Below are 16,654 nucleotides of genomic sequence, written 5' to 3'. Positions count from 1 at the left end.
ACAGATGATTACAAATATTGTCACCGTCATCATCATCATCCTCATTGTCATCACAGTCATGGTCATCATCATCATCATCATCATCATCATCATCATGGTAAATTGTTATTGCTGAATAACTCAGCATATGTAGGAGGGCATGAAACAATGATCCATAGGGTCATTCCTTTTGCATTGAAATTGTACATCTGACATGGTTTCCTACTCAAACCATTATCTATTCAATGCCTTACACAGATACTAGCAATTTGCTGATGAGAATTTAAAAACATCCTGTATATTACCACTTGGTACTCTCAGGAGACAAATGAGTATGTCAAGTCTACAAGACATTTCATATTCACTCCCCTACTAAAGAATACATATTCATACAAGTACATTAAATGTGAGCATTCATCTTCAGCTAATATTAAATTAAAAAGTAGCCCACCTGTTCTCTCGAAGCAAGCCATCCCTTGCTCTTTCTGCAGCTTCCAGTTCTGACCGAATAGTATTAACCTCTCTTTCAGCAGCTCGCACCAGAGCATCACGAGCTGCTGTCTCGTCCAGTGAGATGCTACAACAAACAAGTCACTGTACATTAAACATATGTGGAAACTGAGACCCAGTACATTTCAATATGCAAATATCATTTACAGGGAACTGAAGAAGTAGAGATGTATAGTTATATAACGCGTAAAATAAAACCATCTGACACTCTTATTCTGAACATGGCAGAAATTGCTAGATAGTACAATATAATAAATACCATGTTTCCTGTAATTCTGTCGTGAAGTGTGTGAGGTACCAAGACAGTGTGTTGACATTCTTCTTCTAGCTCACCATTAATACTGAAAATTTCATGGTTAAACCAATAGAACATGTTGAAAACAATTTCTGACTTTTCATTAATACTGAGAATTTCATGGCTAAATCACTAAAATGTTGAAAATTATTTATAGATGAGCTGACAGATAATGCAGAATGAAACAAGAATGGCTCTCACCTTTAGCATATGTAGCTTGCCAATACTGTCATCAAATGAAAAGTAATAAGTACTTAGGTGAAATGCTTTGCAGATGTAGGGGGTTTAGTGGGGTATGGGACTGTTATGTGGTGATTGTCACCTAATGGGTGGGGTTTAGCAGCTGTATAGCATCTTACAAGTGCTTAGTTATCTGGAGAGAATGGCAGAAGGCTGCAAAGTTTTGTGTGTGTGTGTGTGTGGTGTGTGTGTGTGTGTGTGTGTGTGTGTGTGTGTGTGTGTGTCGGGGGGGGGGGGGGTTTCAATAAGTTTAATATTTTTATTTCCAAACATCAATATGGTTTGTGATAGTATCATTAAATATCGAGGTGCAATATCATAAAACAAATTACAACCTTAAACCAACAGCAGTGTGATTTTCAGATGTGAACTGGACTTTTTTACTGATTTTGGAACACAGAAGTTTTTTAGACTGGTTGCCCCAATTTGTACAAAAAATTGAAATTCAGTGGCACAGGTATTTTCCCCAAATGAATTGCTGCCAAGATATAGTTATAATTACAACAGGGATACTCATGTTGCATCTGAAATATCACCTGCATCACTGATTAATAACATATAAACTGATGCTTGAATACTGCAGCTATAACATTAATATATTTAATAAAAATCAGTGTCAAATAGTTCCCATATGACCTTTACAGTCAATTGAAGGGAGTAAAGAAAATCCCTTAGATATGTCCTCATTTCAGAATAATGAATTAACAAGGCCCTATTTATAAGGGATCAAAGGAGAAATGCTCCTCTTTGAAAATGCATTGAGGCTCAGTCAAACAAAAGTGGAAACACCTTTTCAAATATCATGCTGATAGGCTAGTTGTCTGACTCAAATGACTGGCAGTACTGCTGCTGCTGCTGTTGAAGTCCTGTGCCATCCCCCCCCCCCCCCTCCCGCCTCTCTCTCTCTCTCTCTCTCTCTCTCTCTCTCTCTCTCTCTCTCTCTCTCTCTCTCTATTTCAGTAAAGTAATTACTTCTATAAGCCAAAGTGTTATTTTCATCTACTATGTGCCCCCTTTTTATGCTCCAATGATTTCAACTGTCCATGGGTGCAATTTCACACTGTGTACAATACCCACAAGATGCCTGCAAGAAGCATACAAGAGTTGCAACTATTACTTCTGATTATGAGAACAAAAACAATTCAAAAACACCAAAGAAAAATTATGAAATTCTGCAGCTCCTGTATTAAGAATTTTCCCTCAATGATGCATAGATGACTTTGACTATCTGAATACACTTGATAATTTACACTTTTCTTATTTATTTTTAATATTTGTTATAATATAAATCTGCTAGTACTTTATTATTTACACTAAATTTTTTTTTAATGCCATTAAAAGTTAATCTGCACTGGTGTTCACTTCTCCTACGTGTAGAAATTAATTTTGTATCTGCCATATTGTCATTAACTTTATTGTAGATTTTATTTTATATTTCATTTATTTATTTACTTTTCAAATCTTTAGCATTCATACTAACACATCTAATGCCAAGTAATCAGATCTGTAGAGATTGGACACAAATATTTGTGAAAAATTCAGTACCCAGAGAGAAAGATGCAAATGCTTAAAAATCTAAGAAGGTACCAGGTGTACCGGTATGAAATGAGTGTTAAAGATACAAACGTGTCGATAGGGGACATTTGTTGTGAACGAGCCTTAATTTTTTTTTTGTTTGGTTGGTATGACATCTGTCAAAGATATTTAGTATACATCAACTCATGGAACAAACATCATCATATGTTTTCATCATGTTAACCATGTCGAATTTCGTACCAGAAAGTGATATTTGCGGAAAGCATTAATTTTTTGTTTTCATTTGAAAAAAAGTGCTGCAGAGTCGCATCGAATGCTTGTCGAGGCATATGGTGATCATGCTCTATCAGAAGCAACATGCAAAAGATGGTTTCAACAGTTCAGAAATAATGATTTTTATGTAAGAAATGAAGAAAGTGGAAGACAACCCAAAAAGTTCGAAGATGCCGAATTGCAAACAATATTGGATGAAGATGATACTTTGAGTCAGAAGCAAATGGCAGCAATGCTAAATGTTGCACAACAAACAATTTCTGACCATTTGAAAGCTATGGAAAAGATCCAAAAGTGTGGAAAATGGGTGCCACATGAATTGAATGAAAGACAGATGGAAAACTGAAAAACCATTTGTCAAATTTTGCTTCAAAGACATGAAAGAAAATCAATTTTGCATCGAATTGTTACTGACAATGAAAAATGGATTTATTTTAAGAATCCTAAATGGGAAAAATCATGGGTTCATCCGGGACAACCATCAACATCGACTGCAAAACCAGACTGATTCGGCAAGAAGACAATGCTCTGTGTTTGGTGGGATCAGAAAGGTGTGCTGTATCATGATCTTCTAAGACCCATTGAAACTGTGAATACTAATTGCTACAGACAACAAATGATCAATTTGAACTATGCATTGATCGAAAAAAGACCAGAATGGGCCAGAAGACATGGCAAAGTAATTTTTTTACACGGCAATGCACCTGCACACAAAGAAAAAGTGGTTCAGGATACAATCAAAACACTTGGCTGGGACCTGCTACCCCACTTGCCGTATTCACCAGACTTGGCCCCTTCCTACTACCATTTGTTTCCATCAATGGGACATGCATTGGCTGAGGAACACTTCGATTCCTACGCAGAAGTCGAAAATTGAGTGTCTGATTGGTTTGCTTCAAGAGACGAACATTTCTATTGGCGTGGTGTTCACAATTTGCCAGAAAGGTGGTCAAAATGTATAGAAAGCTATGGTCAGTACTTTGAATAAAATGTTTTTACTTTTCGATTCAAAATTAGTGTTTCATTTTCACAAAAAAACGTTCATTTCATACCAGTACACCTGGTATGGTAAAGTTATGCTTGACCCAAAGGTTGCTTTGAACAACACAGTGCTTTACCAGGTATGGTCATACTGGAGATGGCATTCCCTCATCTTCCTCTCACCTTCTGAACCATCTTTCCGAGCCTGTTGTAGGGAAACTGCAGTTTAACATGGACCTCAAATTACAATGCAACACTGCTTTTTATTCACATTAACAAGTAATTGCAAGACTCGAAAGAAGAAATAAGTGTTAGAAAAATCTTAAGACTGGTAAAGCCTGTACAATGAACTTTTGGATTTGTATTCTGACACTTAACCATTTAGATACCAAAAGGATATGTATACATCTACATTTATATCTATTTTCTGCAAACCGCCATGAGGCGAATGACAGAGGGTATATTCCATTGTACCAGTTATTAGGTTTTCTTCCTTTTCCATTCACTTATCGAGCATGGGAAGAATGATTGTAGTAATATTTCTAATCTTATCCTCGCGATCTCTGTGTGAGCTTACATGGAAGGTTGTAGTATATCCCTAGAGTAATCATTTACAGCTGATTCTTGAAACTTTGTTAATAGACTTTCTTGGGATAATTTACGTCTGTCTTCAAGAGTCTGTTCCTTCGTATCTCTGTGACATTCTCCAACCGCTTCAACAAGTCTGTGATCTTTCGTGCTGCCCTCCTCTGTATATGTTCAATATCCCCCATTTGTCCTATCTCGTACGGGTCCCACATACTTTCGCGATATTCTAGGATGAGTTGCACGAGTGACTTCCAAACAATATCTTTTGTAGACTGACTGAACTTCCCCAGTATTCTATCAATAAGTCTACCATCTGCTTTACCCATGACTTACCCTATGTAATCATTCCATTTCACATGCCTACAAAGTGTTACACCCAGGTATTTGTATGAGTTGGCTTATTTCAACAGTGAGTCTTTGATATTAACATCACAGGATAGTACAATTTTTTTGTTTTGTGAAGTGCACAATTTTACATTTCTGAACATTTACAGCATGTTACCAATCTCTGCACCATGTTGAAATCTTATCAAGATCTGACTAAATTTTATGCAGCTTCTTTGAGATAGTAATTCATTTTAGATAACTACATCATCTGCAGAAAGCCTGATTTTACTATTAATATCATCTGCGAAGTCATTAATACACAACATGAACAGCAAGGGTCCCAGCACACTTCCCTGGGGCACACCCAAAGTTACTTCTGCATCTGATTATGATTCTCCATCCAAGATAACACGCTGTGTAGATAAGACAGCAGAGAGGTGACATATGCAGATGCGTAATTAGTGCTCTCTCCAGTGACCAGGAAGTTTAGTGTCATGCCAAATGAAATCAATGGAAAGTGATGAAATGAAACCTGTGTGTTCACTGATGAATGACACAATATCAGCATAATAGTGAGTTCACATAGGTTAGAAAAATCTGTGAGAAATGCTTTGGTTAGTGCTGAGGGAAGTTGCTACTACAGTGATGCATGTGATGAATACGTGTATACATACAGGATGTATTGGATCACCCAACATTAACACTGCAAGGGATGATTGCTAATGCATCTATAGGGTCATACCTAACAAATGGTATGACTTTATTCACAGGGTTGGCTTGATGCTGGAGCACTGCAATGGCTGCACACCAGTATGTATAATAAGTTCTGTGTCAGTACCTGTGGGCTGGACTATTGGTATATTTGTCATTGTGCTGCCTTGCATTGAACAGAAACCTCACGTCTCCACTTGAAATGAGATCACGAGCACTGTCATTTGTGCACTGAGAGACAAAAACCAGCATACAGGGATGAGTCTCACTTCAACCTGCCCTACAAATATGTCTGAACACATATTAGACCACAATCTGGTGGCCTGCATTGGAGAATGACATAATGGATGAAAATAAGTGTGTTGGTTTGAAGTGTCATTGGATAAAACATTATCTTGACTCTTACATGTGGTGTCCCTGGAGGAATAGTCAATATTCAAGGATATGACAGGAATGACAATTTGAAGCAAAAAACTTCATATGACACACACACTATTCCAAATGGTTTCTGAGATAGAACACATTTAATCTACATTTTTATTTATTTTCTCTATTTTTCAATACACTGTCAGGTTTACACACATACAACACTTAAAAAACATTATAACATACGTTTTACAGAGTATCAATTGAAAACTACCTTTTTTAAAACATTCATCTCTAAGTATCATCATACACCTCGCATTACAGCTGTTGTACAGTTCAGAACAAATGTTTGAATATCCCACCATCAACTTAAATAAATTTGTGCCCTCTTGGGAAAACTTATTGTGTTGCTTGTCTGAGTGCCTCTGCACATTCCCTGATGAGGCCATCAGTGCCCTTGCTGTGGCTAAACAGTTCATCTCAGATATTCACATTTCGTTTGTATACCTCAGACTTCATCAAACTCCATAAACTAAAATCTAATGGTGTAATGGCAGGCAGTCTTGGTGGCTAGTTATTTGTATTACCTTGACCAATACAGTGATTAGGGTAAGTGTGGTTGAATGTAAAACAGTAAAATGTGGAGGGGCTCCCCCATACCAGAAGTACATTGCATTCCACATGGCTAAAGGTACATCCTCAAGGTGTTCAGCAAATGATTTTTTCCAAAAATTTAAGTAATTATGTCTAGACATTCGCTCTTTTAAAATAGTTAGAGCTATCGGCAAGTTAATTATCAAACACTGATCGAAAAATATATTTGGAAATTGGTTTCAGTGGTAACGTGTGGATTTTCCTGCAACCATAATTGATTATTGTGTATGCTTTTGATTCCATTCCAAGTAAACATGGCTTCATCAGTGACTAGTATTAATGGATGCAAATAATGATTGTCATTTAAGCAGTGACAAAATTCAAGTCATGTGACGCTGTCACCAATGTGAAGAATGTAGACATGTTAAGGCATAAATGGCTACAAGTTTCCCACATGTAAGTTCGCCCCCATGTGTTTGTGGGACACATGATATGCACACAAAGCTGCCATGTGCTAGAACTAGCACCACACTACACCATTTCAACAATGTCCCTGCACAGGTTGTTGAACTACAGATTCAAAAGTAAAACGGGAACTTGGAAAAATAGTGGTTTCACAAATATGCTAAAAACACTGGTAAACACTCCACAGAAAGTGTCAATGGTATTCTTCGACAGCAGCAGAGTTACAACCATTGCAGAAATCATAAATGTGCACCATGTTTGCATGCATGTTATCTCCATATTAGTGTACATGTGTGGCATTTAAGCCAGTATGTGAACTAACACAGTTAACCAATGCCTCTGTCTAACACACTTTCCATCCCTCGCACTACTTCACAAACATGGACAACTGCGCATTTAATGGGCTAGTTTAATGGCACAACGACATCCTGAGCAAAGAGGTTAGAAGCAATGAGGTAGCTTAGGCTAGAATAAAATGTCGAAGAGGTTGGGTGTGTGCCACTACCCAAGAACAAATGTACATTAAATGTTCTATCTCTGAAATCATTAGAACTAATAAATATGACTATGTGAAGTGTTTTGCTTCAAACGAGCATTTCTGTTATACCCAAGTACAGACCATTCTACCTCGGATACCCTCAACGCTAACAGGAAGATTTTGGAGTTTGAAACATGTCCTCCTTGAGGCAATTCCACGTGATATTTCAGCAGGACTGTGCACATCCATGTGTCTAAGAATGTGCTACCTGTACCCCTTGTTTGAGCACTTACCCAGCACATTGCCCATTGAACAAGACTGAGATGTAGGCATTTTGCCTCATGGTTCCCCATTAACCATTACTGATAATTTATGGACCTGCAAAATACTAACTGCACAGATGAAAATTCCACAGGAGAATATACAGCCCATCTTTGCTTCCATTCCACAATGTTTATACGGGACTTCAAATCACACTGACTTTAAAACAGAGTCATACTCATAGATCATGTACAGTTCGAGGATGGTAATTATTTGTCTGTTTAATCTGTAGTGTAAAGTTTATTGTCATATGTGTCACTTCAAACTCTCAATAATAAGTTTTTTTTTTAATTTTTTAATCTACATACCATTAACAGAAAAAAAAAGAATTGTACAAAGCCTGGAGATACTGGAAGCTCTCAGATAGATTATATAATGGTAAGACAGAGATTCAGGAACCAGGTTTCAAATTGTAAGACTACCAGGGGCAGATGTGGATTCTGACCACAATCTATTGGTTATGAAATGTAGATTAAAACTGAAGAAACTGCAAAAAGGTGGGAATTTGAAGAGATGGGACCTGGATAAACTGAAAGAACCAGAAGTTGTAGAGAGCTTCAGGGAGAGCATTAGGGAACAATTGACAAGAATGGGGAAAGAAATAAAGTAGAAGAAGAATGGGTAGGTTTGAGAGATGAAATAGTGAAGGTAGTAGAGGATCAATTAGGTAAAAAGACGAGGGCTAGTAGAAATCCTTGGGTAACTGAAGAGATATTGAATTTAATTGATGAAAGGAGGAAATATAAAAATGCAGTAAATGAAGTAGGCAGAAAGGAATACAAATGTGTCAAAAATGAGATCAAAAGGAAGTGCAAAATGGCTGAGCAGGAATGGCTAGAGGACAAATGTAAGGATGTAGAGGCACATATCACAAGGGGTAAGATAGATACTGCCTACAGGAAAATTAAAGAGACCTTTGGAGACAAGAGAACCACTTGCATGAATATCAAGAGCTCAATTGGAAACCCAGTTCTAAGCAAAGAAGGGAAAGCGGAAAGGTGGAAGGAGTATATAGAGGGTCTATACAAGGGCAATGTTCTTGAGGACAATATTATAGAAATGGAAGAGGATGTAGATGAAGATGAAATGGGAGATATGATACTGCATGAAGAGTTTGACAGAGCACTGAAAGACCTAAGTCGAAACAAGGACCCAGGAGTACACAACATTTCATTAGAACTACCGACAGCCTTGGGAGAGCCAGGCCTAACAAAACTCTATGATAGAGCAGCATATTTTATCCCTTTCTGTGCCAAAGATAGGTTAAGTAAAGGATAGTGTAGGTCTTTCTTTTCTCTGGTATTGTAATCATGAATGTCGCTGTTGATTTTAAACTCATCCATGTTCTTTAGAAAAAAATTTCATTACTGAGTAAAAGTACTGTGAAGCAGTTGTAAGAATTTCTAACCTTTAAAACAGATGCCTACAAGATGTGCGACTATGAACCCCACACATTATTCTAACTACTTTCTTTTGAGCAGTGAATACCTTTTGCCTAAGTGTTGAGTTGCCCCAGAAATTATTCCGTACGACATCAGAGAATGGAAGTATGCAAAGTATGTTAGCTTGCTAATTTCTACATCCTCAAAATCGGCAATTATTCTGATAGCAAAAGTTGCTGAACCTAGTTGCTTTAGGAGATCCAAAATATGAATTTTCCAATTAAGATTCTCATCTATATGTACACCCAAAAACTTAGTATGCTCTACCCTGGCATCCGACTTCTTTTGATGTGTTATGTTTATTGAAGGAATTATACTTTTTGCAGCAGAAAATTGGATGTACTGTGTTTTCTCGAAGTTCAGACTAAGCCTATTCGCAGAAAACCAATAAATAACTTTTCGAAAGATCTTATTTGCATCATTTTCTATCGGACTTTCTTTTACTGGATTAATAATTATGCTTGTATCATCAGCAAACAGTGTCAGTTCAACATCGTCTTTCACATAAGAAGGGAGGTCATTCACAAATATCAAGAACAGGAGGGGACCCATGATCGAACCTTGTGGAACACCTAATGTAATTTCACCCCAGTTAGATGAAGTGGCAAACTCCTTTGAATCACTTGAAGCATATAAAGAGACTTTTTGCTTCCTGTTATGTAGATCTGACTTAAACCACTCATATGCTGTTCCATTTATACCACAGAACTGTAATTTCTCTAACATAATGTCATGGTTCACACAATCAAATGTTTGGATAAGTCGCAGAACATTCCTACTGGTGATATTTTACTATTTAAAGACTCTATTATGTGTACAGTGAAATTGTATATTGCTGTCTCAGTGGAACAGCATTTCTGAAATCCAAACTGTGATTTACTAAGTATCCCATTGCTGTTGAGATGGCTAACCACTCTCGAGTACGTTACTTTCTCAAAGATTTTTGAAAATGCTGTAAGCAAGGATACTGGCCAGTAATTATTGACCTCTGTGGTTTCCTCCTTTTTGTTTAGAGGCATGACAATGGCATATTTTAACCTGTTTGGAAAAAAATACCCTGAGTCAGTGATGCATTACACATGTGACTCAAAACATCAGCTGTAATTGCTCCACATTGTTTTAATAACTTGTTAGAGAGGTCATCTACTCCAACAGAACATTTATTTTTCAAAGATTTAATAATTTTCCTTATTTCACAAGAAGTTGTTAGATGAAACTTAATCTGACTAAAATTTTTCAAAACTGACTCTTCCATGTACTGCCTGGGTTTTTCTTTTGAACTATTCTCACCCATTTTTTCTCCTACTCTTAAGAAGTGATTGTTAAATACATTGGCTACCTGTGTACTGTTGGTTACGATGGTCTCATTCTCTTTAACAGTAATACTACCTACCCCAGTGGTTACTTTTCCTGTCTCCCTTCTAACAACATTCCATATTGATTTGATTTTATTGCTGGAATTGTTAATTTCTTCTCTAACATACATATTTCTTGATTTCCTTACAACTTTTCTTAGTATGTTACAATAATTTTTATAGTGTAAAACTACTACTGGGTCTTTACTAGTTCTTGCTGTCTCATACAGTTTTCTTTTTCTTTCTGAAGACACTTTAATACCTGTAGTAATCCAAGGTTTCTTTGAAAAGTTTGTGGTGTTACATTTAGTAATTTTCTTTGGAAAACAATGTTCGAAAAGGGATATAAATTTATCAAGAAATATGCTGCATTTATCATTAGCATTTGGCTCATTACATACATCTTCCCAGTTTACATTTCCTAAACTTTCTCTGAAGTGATCTATAGATACCAGGTTGAGCACCCTCACACTTTTACTTAATGGTTTCTGAAGTGTTCACCCTGTTAGATTTTGTAAGTTAATTAATTGTACATCATGGTCAGATGATCCATGTACCACAGGGAAAGCGTGTGTTTGTTCTACATCCTCTTGCTGGACAAATACATTATCAATTAGAGTACAACTGTCCTGAGCTATACGTGTAGGGAAATTGATCACTGATTCCAAGTTATATGTTGTTAACAACACTTCTAGTTCACTATTCCTATCAGAACTGCTTAGAAAGTTAACACTGAAATCACCACAGATTAATAACTACTTCTTTTTGTCTGACAGACAGCATAACAGGGAGTCAAACTTCTTTTAAGAATAGCTCCCAATCTCCTAGTGGAGACCTGTACACTGTTGCTAATATCAACACAACATTATCTAGCTGAAGTTCACATGCACAAAACTCAAAGTGCTGATCAACACAAAATTTGCTTATTTCAACAGTTCTGTATTTATACCCTTGTCTTATGAAAATGGCAGCTCCTCCTTTATCCATACTAGATCTACAAGTGTGAGATGCTAAATTATACCGATTTATACTGACATTTTCCATCCCCACAGTTACAAGGTGCTCAGACAGAAAAAGTATATCAATCTCAATCTTATTTCTGAGATCATCTAAACACATTATCAGCTCATCTACTTTATTTGTTATTCCTCTGATATTTTGGTAAAGTAAGGTGATACCGCCCTTAGCTTTATCCCTATTTGCTGTGCATGAAGTTTCTTTTCTTCTATTTTCCTTGGTTGTTGTCTGTCTGGAATTTGGCTTTAACCTAAAAAACCTGTCTGACTGGTCCCAATAACCACAGGGATTACCCCTTGTGTGACTGTGGCCCCCCTTACAGTATCTGCTAATAGAGAAGCTAACCTATCAAAATGAGATTTTCACTCTGCAGCGGAGTGTGCGCTGATATGAAACTTCCTGGCAGATTAAAACTGTGTGCCCGACCGAGACTCGAACTCGGGACCTTTGCCTTTCGCGGGCAAGTGCTCTACCATTGAGCTACCGAAGCACGACTCACGCCCGGTACTCACAGCTTTACTTCTGCCAGTACCTTGTCTCCTACCTTCCAAACTTTACAGAAGCTCTCCTGCGAACCTTGCAGAACTAGCACTCCTGAAAGAAAGGATATTGCGGAGACATGGCTTAGCCACAGCCTGGGGGATGTTTCCAGAATGAGATTTTCACTCTGCAGCGGAGTGTGCGCTGATATGAAACTTCCTGGCAGATTAAAACTGTGTGCCCGACCGAGACTCAAACTCGGGACCTTTGCCTTTCGCGGGCAAGTGCTCTACCATCTGAGCTACCGAAGCACGACTCACGCCCGGTAGCTTCTGTAAAGTTTGGAAGGTAGGAGACGAAGTACTGGCAGAAGTAAAGCTGTGAGTACCGGGCGTGAGTCGTGCTTCGGTAGCTCAGTTGGTAGAGCACTTGCCCGCGAAAGGCAAAGGTCCCGAGTTCGAGTCTCGGTCGGGCACACAGTTTTTATCTGCCAGGAACTTTCATATAAGCTAACTTATCTTTTCCCTTCTTATTAAGGTGCAAGCTGTGTGTAGTGTAACCCCACCTACCCACAGCATCAACTGGAACAACACTCATGTGAGACCTTGCCGGTGTCTGGAGCATCCCGTTCAGCTCAGTCTTAACACGCCTTACAGCAGTGTTTACCCAGGGCTGATCATGGCGCTGAAAGACCTCCACAAACCCCACATTCATGTTCCCAGTTTCTGAAACTACAAACAAAAATGAGAAAAAGCAAGCATTCACTTGGTTAAATCCTACAGTAAGTTTTGTAAAAGTTGTAGCATAAAGAACAATGCATATGAATACAATAAACTTTACACTGTTATTGTCGGTTTCCTAATTCTGTGACTGATCATTTCCCTTTACTTCTAAGTTAGTTCATCTTACTCCCTACAAGAACATGTAATACTAATTAAGTTTTATTCAACAAGTCTGTCAATAGCAGTGCTTTCAATACATAAAAAGAACAACTACATATTATAAATGTTCATAGACTTCTATTAAAATTTCACTGTATTGTGGTAAGCTGCCATTTTCAGTTCACTTTTGCTTCCCTTGAGCATAACATTAACATTGCATAATCAATCTCTGTTGTCACTTCTGAAATCAAATTTATTTTTCTCTCTCTTCATTCATGGTTTGGAATAACTTTTCCTTCCATTCTTCTCCTATAATTTTTTAATTCGTTTCCAATATTTTTCTCCCAAAAAAGAACAACTTTAAATAATTCTGAAAGCTCCAGGATCAGTGCTCTGTCATATTGGCATGTCTGTGCATACTGTTTTAGTTGTTCAAGTAATATTCTCTTCTTCTGTCTGTACCATTTTGTTTTTGTAAGTTAAGACTTTCATATATTAAATTCACTGCAGAGATTAGCATTATGAACCTGGGCATATTAACATTTTTGAACTAATGTGAGTTTGTAGGTTTTACCTGGTGAATGCACTGCTTGGAAGTCTCTTGGGCATGTAGCTGGACAGATAGGTAGTTTTAGAGATACAAGCAGTTCTTAAACTACATCAGATAACTGTCCAAAAAGCTTTATATGAATATGATTTTCTATCCTTTTATTCAATCTAATAACCATATCTGCTTGTCTGATGATATTGGAATCATACCACACACTGTACTGTTTATTGCTGAATTTGGTGTATTCTCACTGAAATGTGTAAATTTCAATGTCTGTACTGCAAATAAAAGCAAACTTTGAATGGATCAGAATTTAAGACAAATATTCAAAAACAAAAACAGAAAAGCAAAGTAGCTATACCAAAATTGGACAGCATTAAAAGCAGTTATTTAGATCATCCTGGTGACAGGGAAAAATAAAAAGAGTTCAAAAGTGAGCCACAATTATTTCCTGCCCACAAGCAGTACAGGTGGCTCCATTACATCAACCTTTGGTCTTATCTCTTTTTACAGCAATCATTATAAACAGAACATCTTGTGCTGAATGAGATATATACTAGTATCATAATTTCTGTTTGAATTTATAAGCATTCATTTTTAAGTTCATAATGAGTTTTCCCGGGAATATGGTGCAATTACCCTTTTCCGCACAATGACTAGGAATATCAATTTTTTTCCAATAATGTAATCCAAAATTTTATCATTCAGCTGGCTTTTTCTGAAATTCTTTTGGTTTCTTCATACTTCACCTCTGTCAATTATCCCGCCCCTACTTTCCATTCTACCATCATGATTAATCATTATTTTTGCAGCATGACAAGTGAGATAAAGCAAATACAATTTACTACATTCAGTTTGAGTATTTTTTAGAAGTATAATTTGTGTTGTATAAACTGTACAAATAATGGCCTGAAGTAGTTACAAATATACCCTGAATTAAAGCAAAGTACAGATTTAAAAAACAGATTACATAATTTAAAAAACAGATTACATAGTTCAAAAATATCTCTTTACTATTTAATACGGAATGCCATGAAACTTACTAATCACATTACAATGTTAAACAAGTACAAATGCATTGAAAAACATGAAAAAAGACATGATCATTAATGCAATTAAGACAATGCAATGTATGACACATATGGTTGCACAATAAAGACAAAAATAGTGTAATGAAGTACAATTAGGAATGACAAAACTTGGTATACCACTTAACAGAAGTGCTGGTCCTTCATGAAAAGGAAAAAAATAACAATAATATCAGTCCTGAATACTACTCATGGGAACAGTGACACCATTCAAATTGAAATGATGCTTTCGTACAGTGTGCATACAGCATATTTTCTAGAATTTCCATAATTGTTTACTTGCATTATTAGTGTGCACATTCCTACAATGTGCAGATGAAGAAACAATGTGGAGTGCACTGGGCTACGACAGCAGGCACAAAACGAAGATGCTCACTCACATTGTCCAAGTCACATAACGTCTTCTCTGTTCAATGTTCAGTGATCCTCATTACTACAGATTAGTTTTTGCTCCATATAACTTTTTGGCGACAGTGACACACTATGAGCTGGTATACTATTATCATCCAAATGCTAATGGGCTCAGTATACATTATACTCTGGCAGTCTTCAAATAAACTTGCTTCAGCTAACTATATATCACTAAGATATTCTCTAAAATCTTTAGCAGCACATTTTTTCTCACTTTTACATGGCCCACTGCCTACGGTCCAATACTTCACCTGACACACTACTTTCAAACTTCCTTTACTACTTTAATGAAAGCCCTAGTCACAGCAAAGTGGACAGTGTTAAAGATCTCTAAGGGTGTGCTGTTCATGGAAGTATGTACATTCATTATTTTGATAGCCATAAACCCATACTACTACTAAGCAAGACACAATGGAATAGCTTTCACCAATGAATATTGTCTTGTTTAAAACTGTACATCATAGTTTTTAATGAAGTCTTAGCCTTGGAAAGGGCAGCGTTCAATAAAATTTGTGACCATTCGTTTATTAGCAAAAATCAAGTTGGGTGATGATGTGGTGCTGTACCAGGAATCCAGTGATATGTTGATGGCATGTTGTGTAGGGATACATTGACATTGCAGTGATGCTGTACAACTCTTCGGCTAGCTGTTGACGATGTCTTTCTGCTGGTCAATAAAATCATCTCATCAGAAGCATGCATCAAGGAATAAAGACAACTGACGTATTTCATTTTTGTATGCTGGAGTAAACATTCAAAATTTGTACACACACATACTGCACTCACTCATTTAGATGCCACATTTTTTTTAATCATTTCACTTTCATTTTGCCTAGTCAACAAGTTTTGTAAACATGTAAATAACCATGAAATTGTAAATACATTTCAATCAAACTCTCAAGAAAGCAGAGAAATCCCTATGCCCTCTTACTGAAAAACTGCACAACTGAAATCTGTATTTGGTTACTACTACCAGCAGAGAGAGTACAAATCCTGGAAGTGAATGTCAGAATATTCTGTGTTACTTTGAAGGTGATGCTGAGAAATAATTAAAAAGATTAAGTGAAAAAAATCTCTTATTGGAGCTGAAGCAAACTGAACAGTGATGACATGGAAAGGTGTGTTTACTATTTACCATATTTGATTATGAAGTAAACTGTGTAGTTGAGCTGACTCCTCAATGTAGTGTTACTCTGCATATGCGTCAAGAGAATTATCCACTTCAAGGAGCATATGATTATGAATAGCACATTTAATTGCAACAATCCATTTGCAACTAGTTACAGAAGAAACACTCCGCTAAGCAACTGCATAAAATTTGCTAAGCACTTGCACAAAATTCTTTGATGGACGCTACACTCACGTATGCAAATTTAGGTAGGCTCTTCCTGGAGGCAAAAACAAATGGCCTGGTTGGTTGAGGCATCTTCTTATGACAAGTAGGAAATCCTGATTTCAATCCTGGTCTGGAACAAATTTTCAGTTGATACAAGGATTCCATCATTTGCACTGACTCCATTAGAGAGAGAGAGAGAGAGAGAGAGAGAGAGAGAGAGAGAGAGAGAGAGAGAGAGGCGCGCACGCATGGGAATTCCATGTTAAAATCGTTATTTAGAAAAATTTCCATTTGCCACGATTTATTCATCACTCATAATGTTATACAGTTTATTTACTTTCATAGAGGAATGGAGTGACAATTTTCATTTCTCATTTAAACTCCCGGTTTGATTACTTCACATGGACTGTACCAATCATAGCTTTTGTGC

General features: G+C 36.9%; 1 protein-coding gene across 2 annotated transcripts in view; it reads right to left on the bottom strand.

The window, feature by feature from the left end:
• Positions 1-16,654, bottom strand: part of LOC126412235 (centrosomal protein of 135 kDa-like) — a 368,271-nt gene that overhangs the window by 52,392 nt on the left and 299,225 nt on the right. For both annotated transcript variants that reach the window (XM_050081725.1, XM_050081726.1), the window contains one exon: positions 431-556. In XM_050081725.1, coding sequence (XP_049937682.1) covers positions 431-556 — 126 coding nt within the window. The remainder of the gene's footprint in view (positions 1-430; positions 557-16,654) is intronic.

This window comes from Schistocerca serialis, chromosome 7 (genome assembly GCF_023864345.2).
Source record: "Schistocerca serialis cubense isolate TAMUIC-IGC-003099 chromosome 7, iqSchSeri2.2, whole genome shotgun sequence".
NCBI lineage: Eukaryota > Metazoa > Arthropoda > Insecta > Orthoptera > Acrididae > Schistocerca > Schistocerca serialis.
The sequence above is the reverse complement of the archived record's forward strand: the minus strand, read 5'-3'. Positions and strand labels throughout refer to the sequence as shown.